This window comes from Aspergillus japonicus, assembly GCF_003184785.1.
Source record: "Aspergillus japonicus CBS 114.51 unplaced genomic scaffold BO86scaffold_69, whole genome shotgun sequence".
Lineage (NCBI taxonomy): Eukaryota > Fungi > Ascomycota > Eurotiomycetes > Eurotiales > Aspergillaceae > Aspergillus > Aspergillus japonicus.
In genome coordinates this window covers 73,606-92,084 of record NW_020291706.1, presented here as the reverse complement: position 1 = coordinate 92,084, position 18,479 = coordinate 73,606, and the positions used below count along the sequence as shown (strand labels likewise).

The window sequence follows — 18,479 nt, the reverse complement described above, 5'->3', positions numbered from 1 at the left end:
ATAGAAATGTATCATGATATCCCTGCTCTGTAATTTGTATTTCATTTTTGGGGGGGGGGGGGGGGTTGTTTCGGTGTGGTGATGTGAGTAGGTTTGCAGTTTGATACGGTTGGGCTCTTCACAAAAGAAAAGAAGGGAGGTATATACCGGTCATTTCTGGAAGAGAGTAGATCCCTGTTCGGGGATTGCATCTATGTGTCTAGTATCTACTAGTTACAGGTTGAAAAATGGTTGTAGAAGTACGGTGTCCTATTCTCTGTACAGAGCGAGCGAACGAGCCAGCGAACCAACCAACCAACCAACCAACCAACCAACGAACAAACAAACGAACAAACGAGCGAGAGAACGAAGGCGTGAGCAAGCGTAAACCAAAGCATACCAAGGCATACCAAAGACCATCTATCTATCTATCTATCTACTAGTATACTCAGCCCACTGATTCCGCTTCAACCTGTGATATACATGCTAACAGTAGCCGGTAAGTAAGCTCCTCCCACCGGAAAAAATATTGGTGGCATCCTGGTCCACGGCCGCCAGCCAACCCTACCATTTCCCAACCGGCCAAATCTACCACCAGCCCGTGGCACACCCTCTCAACCATCTAGGATCATCCCTGTTCCCAAAACCAACAACCAATTCTTGATTTTGGGGTGTTCAAGCAAAAACAAACATCACGTGCGTGGCACAACCCTGATCGCTGCTGCAGTTTACTATACTATACATCGTTTTGCCACGAGCCTCGGGATCACATGCTTGATGGTTTTGTTTCGTTCGAGAGGAGGGGCTTCGAGAGGGCACGGTTCAAATTTGTTTGCGCGAGCTGCGGTTTGGGGTGGGAGGGAATCCGGGGTCTCGGGCCTGGGTCTGGAGGGATTTTGGGACGGTGGTCGCAACAGAGGGAACCCTTACAAGACATTATGTTATCACGCAGAGTGTTCGAGAACAGGCTGGATAAATCCGGTCGAGCTGGGCTTGATGAAAGCCTTTGAGCGCTTCTCTGAAGAATGTGCCAGGCTAATTGCCGTGGGTAAAGGCCGCCATTTATCCTATGACCAGGGACCAGGGTGATCTCACTGTCTACGTTCATGGTGCCCAGGGATAGAAAATTTGGTGAATTGCTTGGAATAGTAATGGTCGGAATGGAGTTGACCTCATGGTGAAGGTTTGCCTGTGCTGAGTTCTCTAGTTCTTTTGCATTTTGCAATCGCTAGTTAGACATTAGTGCAGGAAGCCATACGTGTATATACTGACACTTTCCCAGGACCGCTCGCGTGTACTTCGGGTCCTACAGCTTGTATTTTGTAACAAGGAAATGAACTTTCAGGTGAGCGTTGCATCTTTCTGCGGTCACTGGAAATTAGAGACAGACGCATTATGCATTGTCTAATCTTGATATGCTTTGCTCGTTCTGCTGAAAGCGGCTGTGCATGTGCCTTGAATGACCTGGACTGGGTATTCTGTGGTATTCCACATGCAGCCAGCAAGAGAACCAATCCTTGGACAAAGGATCCTTGCTCAGGTGGCAAAGGCATGTCAGGCCGGCCGGCGTATTGGTGGCCGCCATGTGATGCCGAGGATGATTGCACAGGTATCAATGTAACAGGATTGACTTTCTGTAGCATAAGAACCGGCAATCCTCTGCTACAAGTCAACAGTCTGTTATCAGTTGGGGTTACGAAATTCACGCAACGGGAGGGCTTCGAACGCAGCGAAAGCACTTCTATTGAAGATTTTGATACCTTGGCCTCATCTCGCAGTCTGCTGCCAATCCTGGCTGAGCTTTTGCATAACAAATGCCCAAGGCCACCCATTCTCAGCCTCCGTCCTGCGAAGGAGATCTAGTAGGCATGTCTGAGCCAGCGGGTCACGAATCCAAATACCGCCTGCAAGTTGTGCTGTTAATCACTGCCTCCGAACAAGGAAATTCCCAGATAACAACGACAGCATTGTCAGGGATATGCATGACTTACAAGCGCAAAGTGTATGCCCTGCCATAATCCGTAACGCTGGATCGTTATCTGCCGACAGAGCTATGCCAAATATGACTCCAAGATTGAGGATAATCTCGTCCTAGAGAATTATGAGTCAAGGTTCCATGGTGGTGCTCTAGTAGGCTTCCAAAACAAACCTCGATCATCTGGATGCCCTCTCGGAATTGCGGAGACGAATGCAGGGCCTGAAGCTCATGCTGCTGGAACAAGGCCTTTGCCATGGAGATGTGTTGTATCGCAGCAGCTAGACTTAGTATGTCAGCCCTAGAGCATAAGCCTGGAAAGCCTCGAGTCATACCGTGCAGTGAATTGGTGAACCAAATGAACGGAAAAGGTCTTCCACGTCCGGGATCTGGCCCCGAATAGTGTAAAGGCTTGAATGTGTCTGGTCTCATTGTTTCCCAAGCGCCAACTCGCTGCCTCAAGGCACTCCCATCAATCGCTTCTATGTGCATTGAGTTGTTCGCCCCGTAGCAGTAGTTGATCGTCTCAGCGAGGAGCCAGATGGCCCTGTGCGTCCAGTCTCGGTCATCCTGAGTTGTCCTGTGCTGCCATGCATGGTATAGCTTCTCTGCAAATGGACTCAGAGTCAAACGCAAAGGTCTCTGATACATTAGAGCGAATTGTATATCCTGCATCACGAACACCCAGAAAGAGGCTTCTGCAAGTCCTCCAGATACGGCGCAGTCCAGTTGAGAGCTGATATATACGGATCCGGCGAGAAGGTGACTCTGGAGATCGTTTGAAGGGCTGTGTGCTGTACATGTTATGTGAGCATGCCGTAAATGAAGCGCGACCAGCCCGGCTTACAGGATATTTGTTCGAAGAACCGCAAAATTACGGTGGAAGTAAGGAGTGTCTCGATGCTGGTGCCAAAGTCTGTGTTCTCCAGGACCGACTTGAGAATTCGGATGCAACGTTCATGGTATTCATCGGCAGTCTCCGGAGGTACTGTATGATTCGTGTAGGAGAGGTGACGCGCTGAGATGGCAAGACACGCGTACAATAGGAGAGGGTGTGAGGGTGCTCGTTCGGCCACATCCACGGAAAAGTGACTTTGGTCATCGCAAACGTCTAGCTAAAACTGCTGATTAGCTGAAGCTCCAGCGTAGTACAAGTGAGACGAGGTACAGCACCCAGGGGCCGAGTGTCTTCCGGAAATATCGGAGGAGGAAAGCTTCATTGAAACTTGGCAGCTTCTGCGTGCTGGCGAAATCGGGGGACGGGAAAGCTGTGAACGGGAAAACCAGGCGCTGAGCTGAACGGACTCGAGACGAGTCTGCGACTCGCAATGAACGAGGCGGATGCGAGGCTGATGATAAATGTTGTGCCCCGTTGGGCGATGGAGGAGAGTTTTCGGGCGCATGTTTCAGATCGAAGGGCGAACCATCGAGGGGCACCACGCGATAATCCGCCGCTGTCCGATCCGTCTCATCTTCGAAAGAAACTTCATTTGCCATTCATCAGTGGAAACGGTCTTCTTCATCCCCAGTAGGAACAAACCTTGAGTTGGAAACGGAACCCACACTTGATCGGTTGGAAACACGAGGTCGCTTTCTCCGTATCGCGGGGGACCGCTAGGTCGCAGCGAAGGGTTCTGACCATGGCGAAAAGTGACTTCTTCTTGTCTTGTAGGCGCGGGTATGCATTCTCGTCCCGATCGTCGACAGCGAAGGCACTGGTCTTCGGTCTTGTCACCTGGTATCAACATTAGGGGACGTTGAGCTGGGGATTTCCCTCGACTGACAGAGATCTGTCGAGAGGGGCTTGAGGGCGACTTACATTTGATATGGCGCTGACGGCAGGTCAGACTAAATCGAGAGCAACGGGGTCAGAATGACTATTCGATAAACGCAGCATCAGAGCGTCGAAGAACAGCGAGATACAACTTACCATCCCCTCATCACGTTGTGCTCGGATTCAGTGCTCGGGCTGACAATCGCGATAGCCCTGTAAAACAAGCCAGATCAACAGCCACACAAAGCCATTGGCATGAGGTATTAAAAAAGTAAGAGCCGAGCAGCAGCAGCAATAGTCCAGGCCTACTAAGATGCAGCTAGAAGGGTGACCGCCCAAGCGACAATGATTATGATGGGCAGAATAACGTTCAAACGGTTAATTACCCAAGAGAGAATGGTTCGTGCGGAGCGGAGCTCGCCATGGCCTGCAAAGTGGAAAAGCAAGCTAAGAAGTGGAGGAAAGAGGCAAGAGGGTAAAAGAAAGAGCCCTATATAGATGAAGATTAAGAGAGCAGATCCCACTTCTAGCGTGAACACTGGAGCCCAGCATCATACGGCTCCCGAGGTTCGTTCAGGGGCACATCTCTAGACTACTCGATGCGCGCTCCTCACAAAGAGAGGAGAGATGACTGCCCACCGTGCTCTACCATCTTGCTTCCTAGGTGGGTTTAGGATGGAACAAGACAGAGCTGCAGCGGATGAAGCCATCCGTTGCCTATTCCTTAGTCTTGCTGTTCTCCGACAAGCGCAGAGCGATTGGCACAGCCGCGTCTGATCGTTGCCCGAAGCAGAAAATACTCGCAAGCTAACTTGGGAGGGCACCCGCACCGGAGCGTTTCGGTTCGAGCTAGTGAGCAACGTTTCGGCACTTTTGACTGCACTTTTCGTGTCCAGAAGTCCCGTTCTTCCTTCAGCCCTTGGGATGGAACTGGGTTTGCTCGCTGAATTAGGTATGGTCTGCTATCGCCCTAGGGGGGGTCAACCTGACAGCAAGCCACGGGAGGTCTTGGTGGCGCTTATCAGCACCGAGTCCCCAGTATTGTCAAATCTGCATTTTTTTCTCCGAACAATAGTCATCAGTCTTTCATTTAATGGGCTCTTCACTGGACATTGCACTGGCGTCCAGCTAGCCGTCACGGTCCAGCTGTGACTAGCCATGTGATGTGAGTGGTGAGTGGTGACATATTCCTGTAAGGTGCAACACTTGTTCACACAAGGCTGTGGCGTATGCTTTGTGATGCATGATGCATCTAGCACCCCTGAATGAATGGTTCATCCGTCTCAGAAATGTCGGGATAATTGTTTGTCTCTGGACCTAATTCAATGCCGCGCGCAGAAGTACAGTACCTTTTTTTGTTTTCGTCGGTGGCGCCTCTCGGTGTTTGACGAATCAGGCGATCCGGAATGTATCTATTAGCCGAATTATCTGCAGGAAGAATATGACAGACGGTATTGTTCTTGCGTCCAAAGAAGAAATGAGTAACTGGGTCTCTGGGCCAAAGTGACATCAAGGTTGGCAGCACACTGCAGTAGGAACCCGTCTCGAGCGAGGCGGCGATGAACAGTGTAGACCTTGTGCAGGGGCCTTAATGGTAGTGCTATGATGCTTGTGAGCTTCAGATATCAGCCGTGCGCAACAGTCGGCCGCATAACGCCTAAGGGGGCCAAAAGGTAGGTGAGGTCAAGATGCTGACAGAAGAAACCCTGATGCCGCTTGGCCTAGGCCAGTTTCCATCCGAGTTAGGTTTGGGGTGTAAATCGACAATGGAGCCGAAAGCTACGTGAGCCAATTGACAGGTGGATCTTGCTCTAGACCCATCGGAGGGTGACCGAATCTGGCCAAGTAGCAGCAGGCAGTACAGAGTAGTAGCAGTAGCACGACTCAGTTTTGCGAGCGAGAGGGACTGAGGGAAGGGCTAGACCAGGAGGAGAGGCTTGATCATAAGGCAATCCAAGGAAAGTGTGCATTTGTGGCTGGCTTGCATTGCAGATAGGAAAGGCCATGCGAGTATAGGTGCAGATGAACCATGATGATGAAGAGGCAGAAGGAGGAGGAGAAGGAGAAGAAGGAGAGGAAGTAGAAGGCGTGAGTGAAGTGGAATGGAATGGAGTGGATTTCGTACAGCTACTTGAATGAAGCAACTACTGTAGTTACTTTCAATGAGGATGACTAACTCAGTAGCAGGTAACTTACCTAGTAAGTACTACTAGCTTCCTATTGGGGATATGCGGGGGCAAGCAGTGGTGGTGGTAATGGTGGTTGGTGTCAGGTGATTTCTCTCTCCCTCTCCCACTATTTTTCTCCGCTTTTGCCATTACCTCATTGCTGAAAGCTGCTGCTGCAACTTTGCCAACTTCACCTTGACCTGCTGATATTCTCCTTGCAAAACAGCCATTGACCTTTCAAACTGGCCTGAAAATCACTGCCTCTTGTCCAGTAGTCCCCTCCGCTCATCATCACCATTCACCATTGTTTTGGCGTCACCTCGAGTAAGAACACAATTTCCGCCCCTCATAGCTGGCTGGGTCTACGGGCCGAAAACGGGTCGACTCCACCGTCAACCAGCCATCATTTCCACAACCTGTCTCTGGCGATCGTGCACCTCAGCTTGACAGTCCTTCGGATATAGGTATACGGTACATCTAAATATATATATATCGATATACAGAAAGTGCCAAGTGCCCAAGCACGGGAAGTACTGAGGTGGTATCTGCGCAGGTAAAGACTAGACATTTCGCATCTGGTATGGCACTGACTAACAGGACAACCTACCAGCTAGAATGTCTCTCAACCGCGTCTCTTACTTGGAGTCCTGGGAACAGAATCCAGCTGCATTCCGTCGCCAGCCCTATCAAGATGACTCTGAGGACGAGGAAAGCTACCATGATCTACCGGAGCCTTCTCTATCATCTTCATTCCAATCCAACATCAGTCGCCACTCTTATAGACATCGACTGAATTTCAACCCGTATGCGGGACCAGCATGGGGACAGGCCACTGTGGATGAGGCTACCAGTGAGCAGAACCCACCTCTCCAAGCCGCCTCACCTAAGATCAGTACGCTCAATGAGGTTGACAGAGAGGGGGCAACGCCCGAGCAATCTGTGCCAAAGTTGCAGGAGTGGACCGGTGGCCGAGAGACCACGGGAGCGTTTGAGGTAAACCATGTCAAACGCATTGGTAAGTGCTAGACTTTCATAGACAGCTTCGAAGCCACCATCGTATGCAGCGCAGTACTAATGCACTCACAGCGCAGGTCTGCATAGCAGTAGTATACTGTCTACTTGCGGCGGGGATAGTCTTCGGGTTTGCGGCCATCAAGCCGGTCTTGATCAGGGAGGGTGTCTATCGGGACCGGTGTTCGCAAGAAGAGCTTGATAACAATTCCGACGTGTGCTACGGACAAGAGCTTCGGTACGCGCCTCAGACTACGCATTCCTGTTGGAAGACCCAGCTAACGTTGTCTGCAGATTGAACTTGATGTTCACCATCGCTGCAGTCGCAACCAACGTCTTCGCTTTACCAGTAGGAACAATTCTCGATACATACGGCCCGCGCGTCTGCGGCATCATTGGCAGCATTTCTCTTTTACTGGGCTCCCTACTATTTGGACTCTCCGACCAGCTTCCCTTTGACGGATACATGCCCGGATACCTCTTCCTGTCTCTAGGTGGACCATTTGTCTTCATCTCATCGTTCCACCTGTCAAACACCTTCCCGACCCGCTCGGGCCTTATCCTATCAACTTTGACAGGTGCATTCGATGCCTCCAGCGCCCTCTTCCTTATATTTCGGCTTCTCAACGAGAGCACAAACGGGTCATTCAGCTCGACCAGGTTCTTCCTGATCTATCTCATTGTCCCCATTTTTATCATCACTGCCCAGCTCACCATAATGCCCACAACCTCTTATAAGACGGCCGGCGAACTTGTGCAAGAAGCGCATGCTCACATCGCAGCCGAAGCCACGGACCACGTCGACAACGCCATTCAGGACCGCAATGAAGGCGAGCGCCAACGGAACGACCGTCGTATGCACCGTCAGAACGTTGTCAGCCAAATCCAAGACCTTCTCTCTTCCCCCACCCTTCAACCACAATCCTACGACGACGCCTCCCCGCTCGAACGCCCGCTCTCCCCCGAACCCATCCCCATCCCCACCGCCACAGAGCCAACCACCACGCCCCAGTCCGACAAACCCCACACCGCCGGCGGCGTTTGGGGCGCCCTTCATGGCGCCTCGGCGCTCACGCAGATCCGCACCCCCTGGTTCATCCTCATCACCCTCTTCACCATCCTGCAGATGCTCCGCATCAACTATTTTGTCGCCACGATCCGCCAGCAGTACACCTACCTCCTCCAGTCCCCAGATCTCGCCGCGACCCTCAACTCGACCTTCGACGTCCTCCTCCCGCTGGGCGGCCTCGTCTCCGTCCCCTTCATCGGCACCATCCTCGACTCCGCCCGCACCCCCTCGGTGCTGCTCACCCTCGTCACCACCGCCACCCTGATCGGCATCCTGGGCTGCATCCCCTCGGAGGCAGCGGGCTACGGCAACATCGCCCTCTTCGTCCTCTACCGCCCCTTCTACTACACCGCCGTCTCCGACTACGCTGCCAAGGTCTTCGGCTTCCAGACCTTCGGCAAGGTCTACGGCCTAATCATCTGCCTCGCCGGCTTAGGCAACTTCGCGCAGGCCGGCCTCGACGCCCTGACCTTCACCATCTTCGACCGCGACCCCACCCCCGTCAACGCCCTGCTGACCATCACCACCTTCCTGGTCGGCGTGGCCCTGGTCACCTTCGTCAGCTGGCAAGCCCGCCGGATGGCCGCTAATCGCGGGAAGGTCGGAGCTCCCGCCGCGAATGGCACCACGGAGGTCGCCGAGAGTGGTCTCAGCGTTCCCGGCATCCATGACGGCGTGGACACAAGGGACTGGGGCCGCCACCAGCAGCAGCAAGGTGAACGCGAACCGCTGCTCCGACAAGGCAATGATACATCTGCTTCCTACGGGGGCACTAGACCCTGAAAACTGACGACCTTGATGATGATGTTTCACTTACTACAGTTCAGAAAAGGACCATGGACGGCTCTTTTTCATCTATTTTTGGCTTTTCGCCCTTCAGTTTGGCCCGGTACATGGTCACACAGCGTACATCTGCAGCATTAGTTCTTCTCCCAGAGATGTAGTTTTAGTCCAGATTCTTATCGCTTTGCATTGTACATGATTAAATAAAGAATGCAACCAGCAGCATTATTAAAAATCACTCGGTCATCGAACTCCCGAGGGATTTCAAATTAGGTCGATTGAATATATCTATATGTCACATATCACAGTTCCACGTGGGAAATAAATAAAAAAAAGTAGATTGAGATTCTGTCACAGCGACAGGAGAGACAGTGGGGAAGAGAAAGAAAATAAAAATAAGGCGGCTGAAAGAAGTAGTGGTTATGTGAAATGGAGGGATAAGAGGTCGATAGCAATGTTGCGCTGAGATGTTCTCTCTTTTTGCGCGCTTATGCTTTTCGCCATGGTCGTTGGCTGCGTCGTAACCTTCGTAAAGTCGTATAATATACCTACAGTTCAGGATGGGAAATAGTGAGGACAGATTCCGTTGGTCCGGCTTCCTCCGCGTTCGATCTGGGGTTGGGAGGAGAGCGGCGATCATGGTCAGAGTTCATGTTGAGCCAATAAGGCGGACTGTGGACATATTGATGGATGTGGGAGTGTAGGAGCCGGGAGGAGAGGATCGTGGGATAGGTGTATGCTTTGGAAGAGTCCGGTTTTTCAGGATGATGAAAGACCGGACTGTTTCACTTCAAGCCACAGTTTGCGACCCCCGCGCTCACAGGCCCGGTCGTACCAGAGCATCACCCGTAGGACCTTTCGTGCTTCGTCCCAGGTGTGGATGCCATGGCTTCCGGCCACTTGACTGATGAGCTCAACATACCAGGCGCGTTCGGGCTGGTCTTCCGCAGCGATACCGCCGAGGATCAGCACCCAGAAGAGAGCGATACGAGCCTGTGGATGGTCCCAGGAGAAGGGTGCTTTGGAGATGTGCAAGGCTTCCTGGATGAGCTTGGCAAGTTGAGAGAGCGGTGCACTCTGAGCTTGGAGCGGTAGCACCACGCCGACACCGAAGATGAGACCGGCCAGCCGGCAAATCTCATACATGACCTCATGGGGTTGGTAACTATTCGCAAACCTGTCAAATCGGCTCACTGCAGGGAGAGAAAGGAGGTTGTAATGCACCCGATTTCGTTGATCGGATAGCAGCGAATAGTCGGGGTTGTGGTGCTGCGTTGTAACGTGGGTCTCAACAAGTTTGATATAAGCCTGCATGGCGTAGAATACCTCCAGCATGTCCGATGTGAAGCCAATCTCCCGCAGAGGACCAAACCGACGCTCGACATCGATCATGCTGTAACCCAGCAAATCTTGCATTGTGAGACCTATCCGCTCTCTGCGCAAGGGCATGAAATCGAACACAGGCGGCAAGAGGAACGTGCTGCAAGTGACGAGATCGGAGAAACATAAAGTAGGTGCGAGTCCAGGAAGAGTCAGGTTCTCAAGACCTCCACGCATCTGGACCATCTGAATTAGACCTTTGATATGCACCAGGTTAGGCGGAAGACTGCTGTAGATGTCCAACCACTGCAAGCGTTGCATCGGAGCGGTAAAGGGCAGCTTCTGGCCCTTGATATGCTCGTTGTTGGCGACGTTGTGTGCCATGCAAATGACACTTAGAATAACCGCATCGCACATTGCCCGAGTGGGATCGCTGACCTCCCGCGTCACATTCCGGATAGTTTCTGCCTCGCATAGCTGCAGCATTTGCTGCTCAGAGGGTAGGAAAGCATGGTGCGGAATCGTGCCTTTCAGCCATTGGACTCTTTTGTGAGATAGTGAACCGAAGACAAACGCCGTAAACAAGGTCGGATCGGATAACGATAGTGGAAACCAATTGGTGCTAGCCGGACTCGCGTCAATACCGGGTGAAACGGGGGTGAGGCCGGGCCACAGGACCTCAAGGCCTATAATGAAAAAGTTAGTTCGATGAACGTGTAGGTACTGCAAGACTCACGAACAATAATATTCAGAGGCGACAACTTCATTTTTCCCCATGTTCAACAGGTTCATAGGATGTGTTTGGAACGGGTCGAAACGACCCGCGCCGAAGGTATCGACATAGCTCGGGGCGAGACATGAAGACGACGAAGTCATTGTCAATGCTTGAGATACCTCATCCGACGCTGAAGAGCTTTTTCGTGTATCTGACAACCCGGATCGCGACTCCTGTGGAGAAGGCCAAGGGAATTTGTCCGGATTGGGTCGCTCGACATCGTTCATTATATAATCCACCGGACTCCGGGACGATGATCGGAGGAGTTGTTGATTGACGGGATTCGAGGCCTTAAACTGGGTTGCAGGTGATGAATCGTGCACAAAGTGGCCATGAAGATGAGGCGGGGGCGACGGGGAGGATGAGGCGGAGGAGCAGAGCGGAGAAGTGGCTGGAGGCGTCGCATATTGTGATTCCGAACCGGTGTGATCGAAATATATCGCCGACCCTTCGCTGGAGGAGGTGGACTGACGAGTAGCACTGCGAGTGCTGGTGGTGGTGTTGGCGCCGGTGTTGGGGTTGCAACCAGCGCTGGGATTTGGACCGTCAGGGACGGTCGAACGATCCTTGGTCTGGTCCGAGATCCATTTGCCCACATGGGCGCGGACCAAGCGCTGAATCTTCAAGCGCTCATTTTCAGAAGTTGGACGCGCATTGACGAAGTGAATGGCGTCCCTTTTGCGTCCGGAGGTGGCACGTTTGGTGGAAGTCATTTCTCCGAGGTCAAGAGAGGTATTGACAGAGACCGCAGTTCAAAGCCGAAGCCAGGAACAGCATCCTGTAGCTCCAACTAGGTAAGTGTACACGGATATCGACGGCAATTTTAATTCTTTTGAGAGTAGCGCCACAGGGCAAGAGTTTTGCAAGACAGGTGGTAGGAGGGCGAGACTAGGACGAAGGTTGGATCGAGATCGAGACCGATGACCGAGACGGAGACCCGGAGAGCAGGAAGGAAAAGTGTGGAGGGTGGAGGGGAGGGGCGAATACTGTTGTGGTGATTGGCGAGGGTCTAGATCGGCAGCGGGAAAACGAATTCTGCAGGCGGTGTTGGGATGTAGAGGAGGATCTCACAACAAAAGATTTCAAGGAGGAGGGAGGAGGGAGGAGGAGGGGGAGGGGAAGAGGAAGAGGAAGAGGAAGAGGAAGAGGAGGTAAAGGGAATGGGCGTTGGAATTGAGCTGAGGGAGGGAAGAAGGAAGAAGGAAGAGGGGGGGGAGAGAGAGAGAGAGAGAGAGAGAGAGAGGGAAAGGGAGAGTGAAACGGGTAAAGGAGAGCAAGACAGAAGCCGAAGAAGCAGCAGCAGCCAAGCAGAAAGCGGCAGGATCTCCAGTGACGATCGCCCGATCTTCTTCTTCTTCTTCTTCTTCTTCTTCTTAGTTTAAGAACAACCACAACCACAACCACATTCACGACCACATTCACAACCACATTCACGTCCACATCCACAATTTCAGCCTTTCTCAAATGATCCTTCCAGAATCAAGCTCTGCCACAAAACTCAAGGCCCAAATGAATAGGCTTATCGGCGGAAACCACACTGTTCAACACACTAGAATGACAACAAGATCAAGACAAGATCAAAGTTAGAGAAAAAGAAAGAGACAGAGACAGAGAGCAGAGAAAAGATGGATGAGTCAAAACATCTCTCATGGTTACATCCTCGCATTTCATTCAAACTCTTCTCCTCAAATCTTCTTTTTAAAGTCCCCTCCCACTTCAAAGAATCAATTGTACCCGTCTCTCGCATTCATTCCCTGGTTTTCTAAATCGTTCGGGTCATTTTTCTTCATCCCAGGGTCTGGACTCCGCGGAGCCACCGGTTGATGCGGGGGTCAAGAGAGAAAGCAGTGTCATTCCCGATACCAGCTCGCTACTCTCCGTTCGCTTCTCCTCGACCCTCGGTCTGTTGTCTAGGGGCCTAGAGGTCTAGGGGTCTAGGGTTAGATTGGAATCTTGACAATCATCGACTAGTAACAGCAACTGACGCTTGCTACTGCGCCAATTTGGTCGTCACTCGGACTGTCACAGACCAGTGATTGACTTCATTCCAATCAACCAATATGTAGAGTAATATGACGGGCGGCAAAAGGACAAGCCGACAAGTGATCCATGGTCGGGAAACGAGATGTCAAAGTTACCAAGGCAGCTACATTGCGGTCCATCCGAGGAACCCATGTTCACATGCACATGCGTACGACAAGCCACAAGATCTACTCGGCCAGTTTTCAGTACGTGCCAAGGAGCATGCAAGGATTCGTCGTCGTATGTGCGTTAAGAGAGAAAAATCGTTCATCGTATGGTTCGCTCTACAACAGGAATAAGTACAACGAGGGCTTGAATGAGATCCACCCATTCACGGATAGTCTCTCTAAAGCATGAAACCAAACACCAGAAACTCAGTCCAACTCGATCAAGGGGTATCGTCCGCCTTCGCCGGTCAATGGATCCTGGTACTGGTCCAGCGCCGCCTCAACCGCCGCCATATATCCAAGGACCTTCTCCTCCTGCCAGCGACGACCGACGACCTGCACCGCCGTCGGCAATCCTGCCATCTTGGTAGCATCGTAGTGCTTCCAAGCACCGCGAGAGAGTGCACCGTCAGCTCCCAGCTGCTTTAGAACCTTCTTGTACGGTCCCGGTAGAGCATCCTTTTTCGCATCGACGTGCGACACAGGCATAACACCCGCCGTGTAGTCCAGCAGGTTCCAGAGGAAGGTGTATCCACAAGATGAAACCGCATCGTGCATGGCTTTGTGTGGTAGAGCCGGAGTGGCATTTACAGGGCACAAGATGAAATCGTACTGCTGTGTCGCGCCATCCCACCAGGCATGCCAGGTGGCACGGAAGGATTCGCGTTGCGCGGTGAGCTTCCAGAGCTCGGCTGCTGATTTGGGACCAAAGGTACGGATCAATTTAGCCCACTGGACGTCACGGCGGACGTAGCGCACCCAGAGGTAGTAAAGGTACCGCAGGGGACGGGGCAAGTTAGAAATCCGGGTAAGTTGATCTGCGCCCGGGTCGGAGGGTTCGAAACTGTGCAGATGCGAGTTGAAGGTGACGCAACCATCAGAGTTCAGCAGCTGCGAAGCTAGGTGAAGCCCTGTGAACGGGTCTGCCGTGACTGGTGGCTTAATCTCCGAAACTGTGTGGCCGGCCGCAACAAGAGCAGCGGTTGTCGTCGACAGGGCACGCGCAATGGCCGGGGTGGGGGGGATGACGCCTATGTGTGGTTAGCCAGTGTCAGCTTGGTTAGTTCGGGTGGCCATGCCGATCCACTCACCATCGCTAGTCATCAATCCGATCCGAAGCTTCCTAGTCTGAGCTGCTTCTTCCTCCTTCTCCCGCCAATGAATGGGATGAACCGTGTAATCATACTTCCATGGCTCCATCCCCACAATAGCTTTTGTAAAGTAAGTCAGGTCGTTCAAGGTCCGAGCCATGGGACTGAAGACACTGGGAATGCCTTCTTGGCCGGCCATGCTGGTGTGAACGCCAACCTTTGGCCACCGGCCAGTACTGCAGCGCAGGGAATAAATACCGCTCCAGGCCGCTGGGACTCGAACGGAGCCGGCAACATCAGATCCGATACCAATGCGGCCGCCCAACGCCAACAAAGCACCTTCACCCCCAGTGGAACCGCCAGGAGAGTAGTCGGGAACATGAGGGTTGAGGCACGGGCCCCAAAGAGCGTTGGCTGACTCAAAGGACAACAGGGTCACGGGCAACGCGGTCTTGGCGTAAGGCACAGCCCCTAGAGATGTTAGCCATTGCGTGCTGCAGCAGTTCCGTCGAGGAAGGCCATACCAGCGTCCTTTAAAAGCTTGGTCATTGGTCCATCTTCCTTGTATGGCTTGCACGCATACTTGGTGTATCCCAGAGTGGTATCAAACCCTTTAATCTGAAGCGAATCCTTCAGCGAGACGGGAATCCCCGCCAATGGTCCTTGGAGGTTGACTTCCGACTGGACCCATGATTCAGCTTCGGGCAGAAGGAGTTCTGTCACGCAGTTGGTCTTCTCATGGGCTTTGACGGCTACTTTGCCGTAGGTGCGGAGAACATCGAGGGGGGATACGGATTCGGCGTGCACCTCATCCACCAGCTCTTGTATGGGTTTGTTGATGATAACCCTATCAATCGCTGTGAAAGGGGCGTGATATTCTGCCGGCAGTGATGCGAATCTTGCTGCTCGCTCCCTCCGCTTGAAATCCCTGCCATGCGATTAGTACCAAAGCCAATACGCGGTGATTCACACAGCAAGTAGTGCATAGTGAGTACTGGACTCATGACCTCTTGAAGAGGCATGACGGACTTACCGGAGACGACGGTATGTGAAGTAATCGAATGGGGGAAGCATGATGAAACGAAGACTCTTTCCGTCGCAGAGTCCGCGAGAAAGGAAGAGTGTACTTCCAAGTTTGAAGAGGAACGAAAACGAAGGGTAGAATCAAAGAGTGAAAGCAAGGAGGATGGAAAGGGCGGCCTTTTAATATTGCGGGGAAGGACGGAGGAGATGCGGAGACATCGTAGCGATAAGCCCGCGCGCGGGTCCCGCTGATAAGCGTGGGGACCGCCCAAAGCTCGGATACGGCTTGCGCTCCAGGCTCCCCGTTGACCTGTCCATCCCAGTCCCAGGCCTGATATTGATCTTGGGCTGTATGCATATGTATGACGCGAGCACCGCGATTGAGAGCTCAATCTTGACCGACATCGCTAACAAGCACATATTGCTGTGTGCAGAATTTAGATCACGAGCTGCTGAAGGGACAACTGGCACACCCGAGCGACGTAGTGGAAAATGACCGATAAGATGCCGGCAGCCGGCGCCAGGAATGCCAGATTGGGAAAGTCCATGCGTGGACTCGATTTGAAGAAAGACGCGGCTGGACTTTCCACTGCTATACAGTCTGAGCATTTTCCTTCTTCAAGAATCACCCACCAGGGGATTACACTGAAAACAAAAGCAACGACATCTGAATGCGACATTTATCAGATTGGTACTTATCAGAACGACGGTTGTCAGCTATTTGGGGATATTGCAACAAGACCAGCCCCAGCCCGCCGTCGAAAGAACGAGCGAATATGAAAATATAGCCGAAATGAGGCCCGCTCATTCATGCCTAGCTAGAAACACATATCCACAAGACACCTCCTCCCTCGACCCAGATCCCTAACCCCAGCCCCTTATCTGCCGCTACATCAAGCTGATCTCGGCGTGTCCCGTAGCCAGTGATGAGCATTGAGCCAAACGACCACCACGATAACGCCCACCACGAACAGCGCAATGAGGAAGAATATCAGGAAGCCGCAGAGGATGGTTCGTTTGCGTTTCCGCTCCTGGCCCTTGATCCAATTATCCCTGTGAGAACCGGACATTCAGCATACGAGACCAGCAACATGACTCGTCGTGAGCTTGAATCGGTAGCAGTGAGACAACATACGACCAGAGAGTGACTTCCTTTTCCGGGGTGGAAGCCTTGGATTCTTCGTCCAGGTGGATGGCCAGGGAAAAGCGTCGCCAGAACGCTGGGTCCCGATTTTGAGCCATCTTTCGTTTATTGATCGGCAGACATGGGCTTGAAGCGTGGTATATTCAATAGGTCAACGGTCGGAAGGCAAGCAAGGTCAAATGACGAACGAGGGGACGGGGCCGATGGTCGACCTGTAGCGCACAATCAGTATGAGCTTCAGCAGCTACAAGGAAAAACCGTACCTGGTCACTGCCCCTTGGAAAGAGCTTCGAGCTGCTGGTCTACGCGAGCTCTGCAAGAAAACACGGCAGAAAAGAAGCAAGAATCTAAGGATAGGAAAAGGAGAGGCGTTGGTCGGTCAAGTTGGGGCTCGGAGTTACAATGAGGGACAAACAGACGGGTCATGTAGGAGTAGAATAGAGATTGGGTATGAGAGGCATGGGAGCGAGACCAGGCGACCACATTGTTGTTTACTTAGGGGAGGGCATCCAAACATAGCAATGACCCCCGTTACTCGGAATTCTATGGTTCCAGGCGGGAATGGCAGGAGGAATGCCGTGCAATGAATGTCCATTATTGTTTCGAGATTTCATTTCTGACGATCATCGGAACCAATCAGAGATTAGGAATGGGTAATAATACACGTATTTTGCGGAGATAGGAATGAGCAATTCTTCATCTGCACAACCTAAGAATAGAGTGATTAGCTATGTGTTAGCTATGTGTGTACGGAGTGCTCCGTAAGGTAAGTTACTATTATGATTATCATTATGGATTGACCCTCCTTGACCCAGTCAGCCCACTGATCTTCTGATCCAAGGGCCTGCGAGTGCCACAGGGGCGAACTATGCATCTTGTTCGGGCGGATCATTTGCAGCCACTAACCCAGACGGATGAACACGCGGTGATCTCGATGCCATCGAAAAGCATCCGTATGTATGTATGTACAGTACGGAGTAGTTTGTTAATTAGTTGATTGATTGATTGACTGACTGACGGACTGACTGACTGACTGACCCCTGGCTCGGGCATGTGATGTAACTTATGCGCCTGTGAGGTACCTGCGTCCTCCGTACCACCCTCACTCTCGTGCATTCTGATGATCAGCTATTGTGAAGTAGGTATTATTCCAAATATTTGTCGTACTGTACTTGTGGTGTAGTTACTCGTAGATGGTAAGTAGACTTGATTGTGAAAGGTGGAGGGAAGTGTATGCCTCAGGTGTCAAGATGAATAGAAACCATGGTTGAGAAGCCGATCCCCAAATTCTCCCCAAATTCATCATTCTTCCCCACTTCTTCTCTCCCATAAACTCTCTCCCTTCCTTCTCCTCTCCTTCTCATCCACCAAGCATGAAGAAGCCCTCGAGGCAAAGTTTACGCAGAAAAAGACAAAAAGACAAAAAGACAAAACAAAAGCAAAAAAAAAATGATGGATGACGCATCGTGATACAGCCGTGGAATGTCCGTCAGTATCCCCTTCCCTACTCCTCCCTTTCGCTGCTTGTCTGGCCAGTCACCTGCGAAGGGAAGCATTCACCACTCATTCGGGTTTGTTAGTCTAGTTAGTCCCTTCATCCAGGTGTTTGTGGTATAACGTTACTACCTACTGTACGGTATGTATACGGAGAATCTCGACTGGCTGGCTTGTGCTAGTTCTCCCCAACTGGGCTTCATGCAGCATCATGGATCTGGTTTGCATCGGCTCTCGTCCAGCGTCAAATCCCTCCGTCTCCACCCTCATTCGATTCGTTCCGCGTTCTCTACAGATGAGGCGGATTGAGTTGTCGACTTCACACTCTGCCAGTGCCAACAAACAACAGCATTGAACCACTTTCTCTCTTTTGGGCTCCCCCGCAGTGGAGCATCAGCGAATGGGTGCCTGACCGCCCGGGCGTTGCCTGTCATTTTGAATTGACTGACCGCGCACTAAACCGGATTCAATGCGCCAGGCGGATCGCAAGGTGCTGCTGGCGGGCCTACAGCATCACTCACTCACTCACTCACTCACGCACACACTCATCTTGTTATTCAGTCTGCTGAACTTTCCTCTTCAGCCTTGCCCCTCCCGCTTGCTTTCCACCCCCCCTCCCCCATTCTTCTACCTCATCGGTCCCATCGATGCTCCGCTCATTGTTTCGCTGCTGCTGCTGCTGCT

At 52.1% G+C, this 18,479-nt stretch overlaps 6 protein-coding genes across 6 annotated transcripts; 2 read left to right on the top strand and 4 right to left on the bottom strand.

Annotated features, from left to right (window-relative positions):
* Positions 1-86: 86 nt before the first annotated feature.
* BO86DRAFT_207097 (uncharacterized protein) lies at positions 87-466 on the top strand. The gene has a single exon (XM_025666797.1). It carries the CDS (start codon positions 228-230, stop codon positions 420-422), a length of 195 nt encoding a protein of 64 aa, XP_025523600.1. The 5' UTR covers positions 87-227; the 3' UTR covers positions 423-466.
* Positions 467-1,746: 1,280 nt separating this feature from the next.
* Positions 1,747-3,895, bottom strand: BO86DRAFT_422166 (Zn(II)2Cys6 transcription factor; the record flags this gene model as incomplete). Its single annotated transcript, XM_025675324.1, has 9 exons — positions 1,747-1,883; positions 1,971-2,070; positions 2,129-2,235; positions 2,290-2,748; positions 2,802-3,069; positions 3,128-3,438; positions 3,495-3,689; positions 3,774-3,802; positions 3,885-3,895. The coding sequence occupies 9 exons, from the start codon at positions 3,893-3,895 to the stop codon at positions 1,747-1,749; spliced, it is 1,617 nt and encodes a 538-aa protein (XP_025523599.1).
* A 2,175-nt stretch (positions 3,896-6,070) lies between these two features.
* BO86DRAFT_207070 (putative MFS transporter Fmp42) lies at positions 6,071-9,139 on the top strand. Its single transcript, XM_025666795.1, has 4 exons — positions 6,071-6,449; positions 6,511-6,911; positions 6,983-7,145; positions 7,202-9,139. Exons 2-4 carry the CDS (start codon positions 6,512-6,514, stop codon positions 8,757-8,759), a joined length of 2,121 nt encoding a protein of 706 aa, XP_025523598.1. The 5' UTR covers positions 6,071-6,449; position 6,511; the 3' UTR covers positions 8,760-9,139.
* Positions 9,139-11,654, bottom strand: BO86DRAFT_207074 (uncharacterized protein). Its single transcript, XM_025666796.1, has 2 exons — positions 10,820-11,654; positions 9,139-10,765 (listed from the first exon to the last, which is right to left on the bottom strand). The coding sequence occupies exons 1-2, from the start codon at positions 11,565-11,567 to the stop codon at positions 9,519-9,521; spliced, it is 1,995 nt and encodes a 664-aa protein (XP_025523597.1). The 5' UTR covers positions 11,568-11,654; the 3' UTR covers positions 9,139-9,518.
* A 1,587-nt stretch (positions 11,655-13,241) lies between these two features.
* BO86DRAFT_206970 (putative acetamidase) lies at positions 13,242-15,428 on the bottom strand. Its single transcript, XM_025666794.1, has 4 exons — positions 15,168-15,428; positions 14,659-15,062; positions 14,135-14,605; positions 13,242-14,074 (listed from the first exon to the last, which is right to left on the bottom strand). The coding sequence occupies exons 1-4, from the start codon at positions 15,206-15,208 to the stop codon at positions 13,251-13,253; spliced, it is 1,740 nt and encodes a 579-aa protein (XP_025523596.1). The 5' UTR covers positions 15,209-15,428; the 3' UTR covers positions 13,242-13,250.
* Positions 15,429-16,068: 640 nt separating this feature from the next.
* BO86DRAFT_295325 (uncharacterized protein) lies at positions 16,069-16,387 on the bottom strand (the record flags this gene model as incomplete). The annotated part of the gene is made up of 2 exons (XM_025667407.1): positions 16,069-16,210; positions 16,296-16,387. Coding segments are annotated over 2 exons (234 nt in total), but the record flags the coding sequence as incomplete, so codon positions are not given.
* Positions 16,388-18,479: the final 2,092 nt, after the last annotated feature.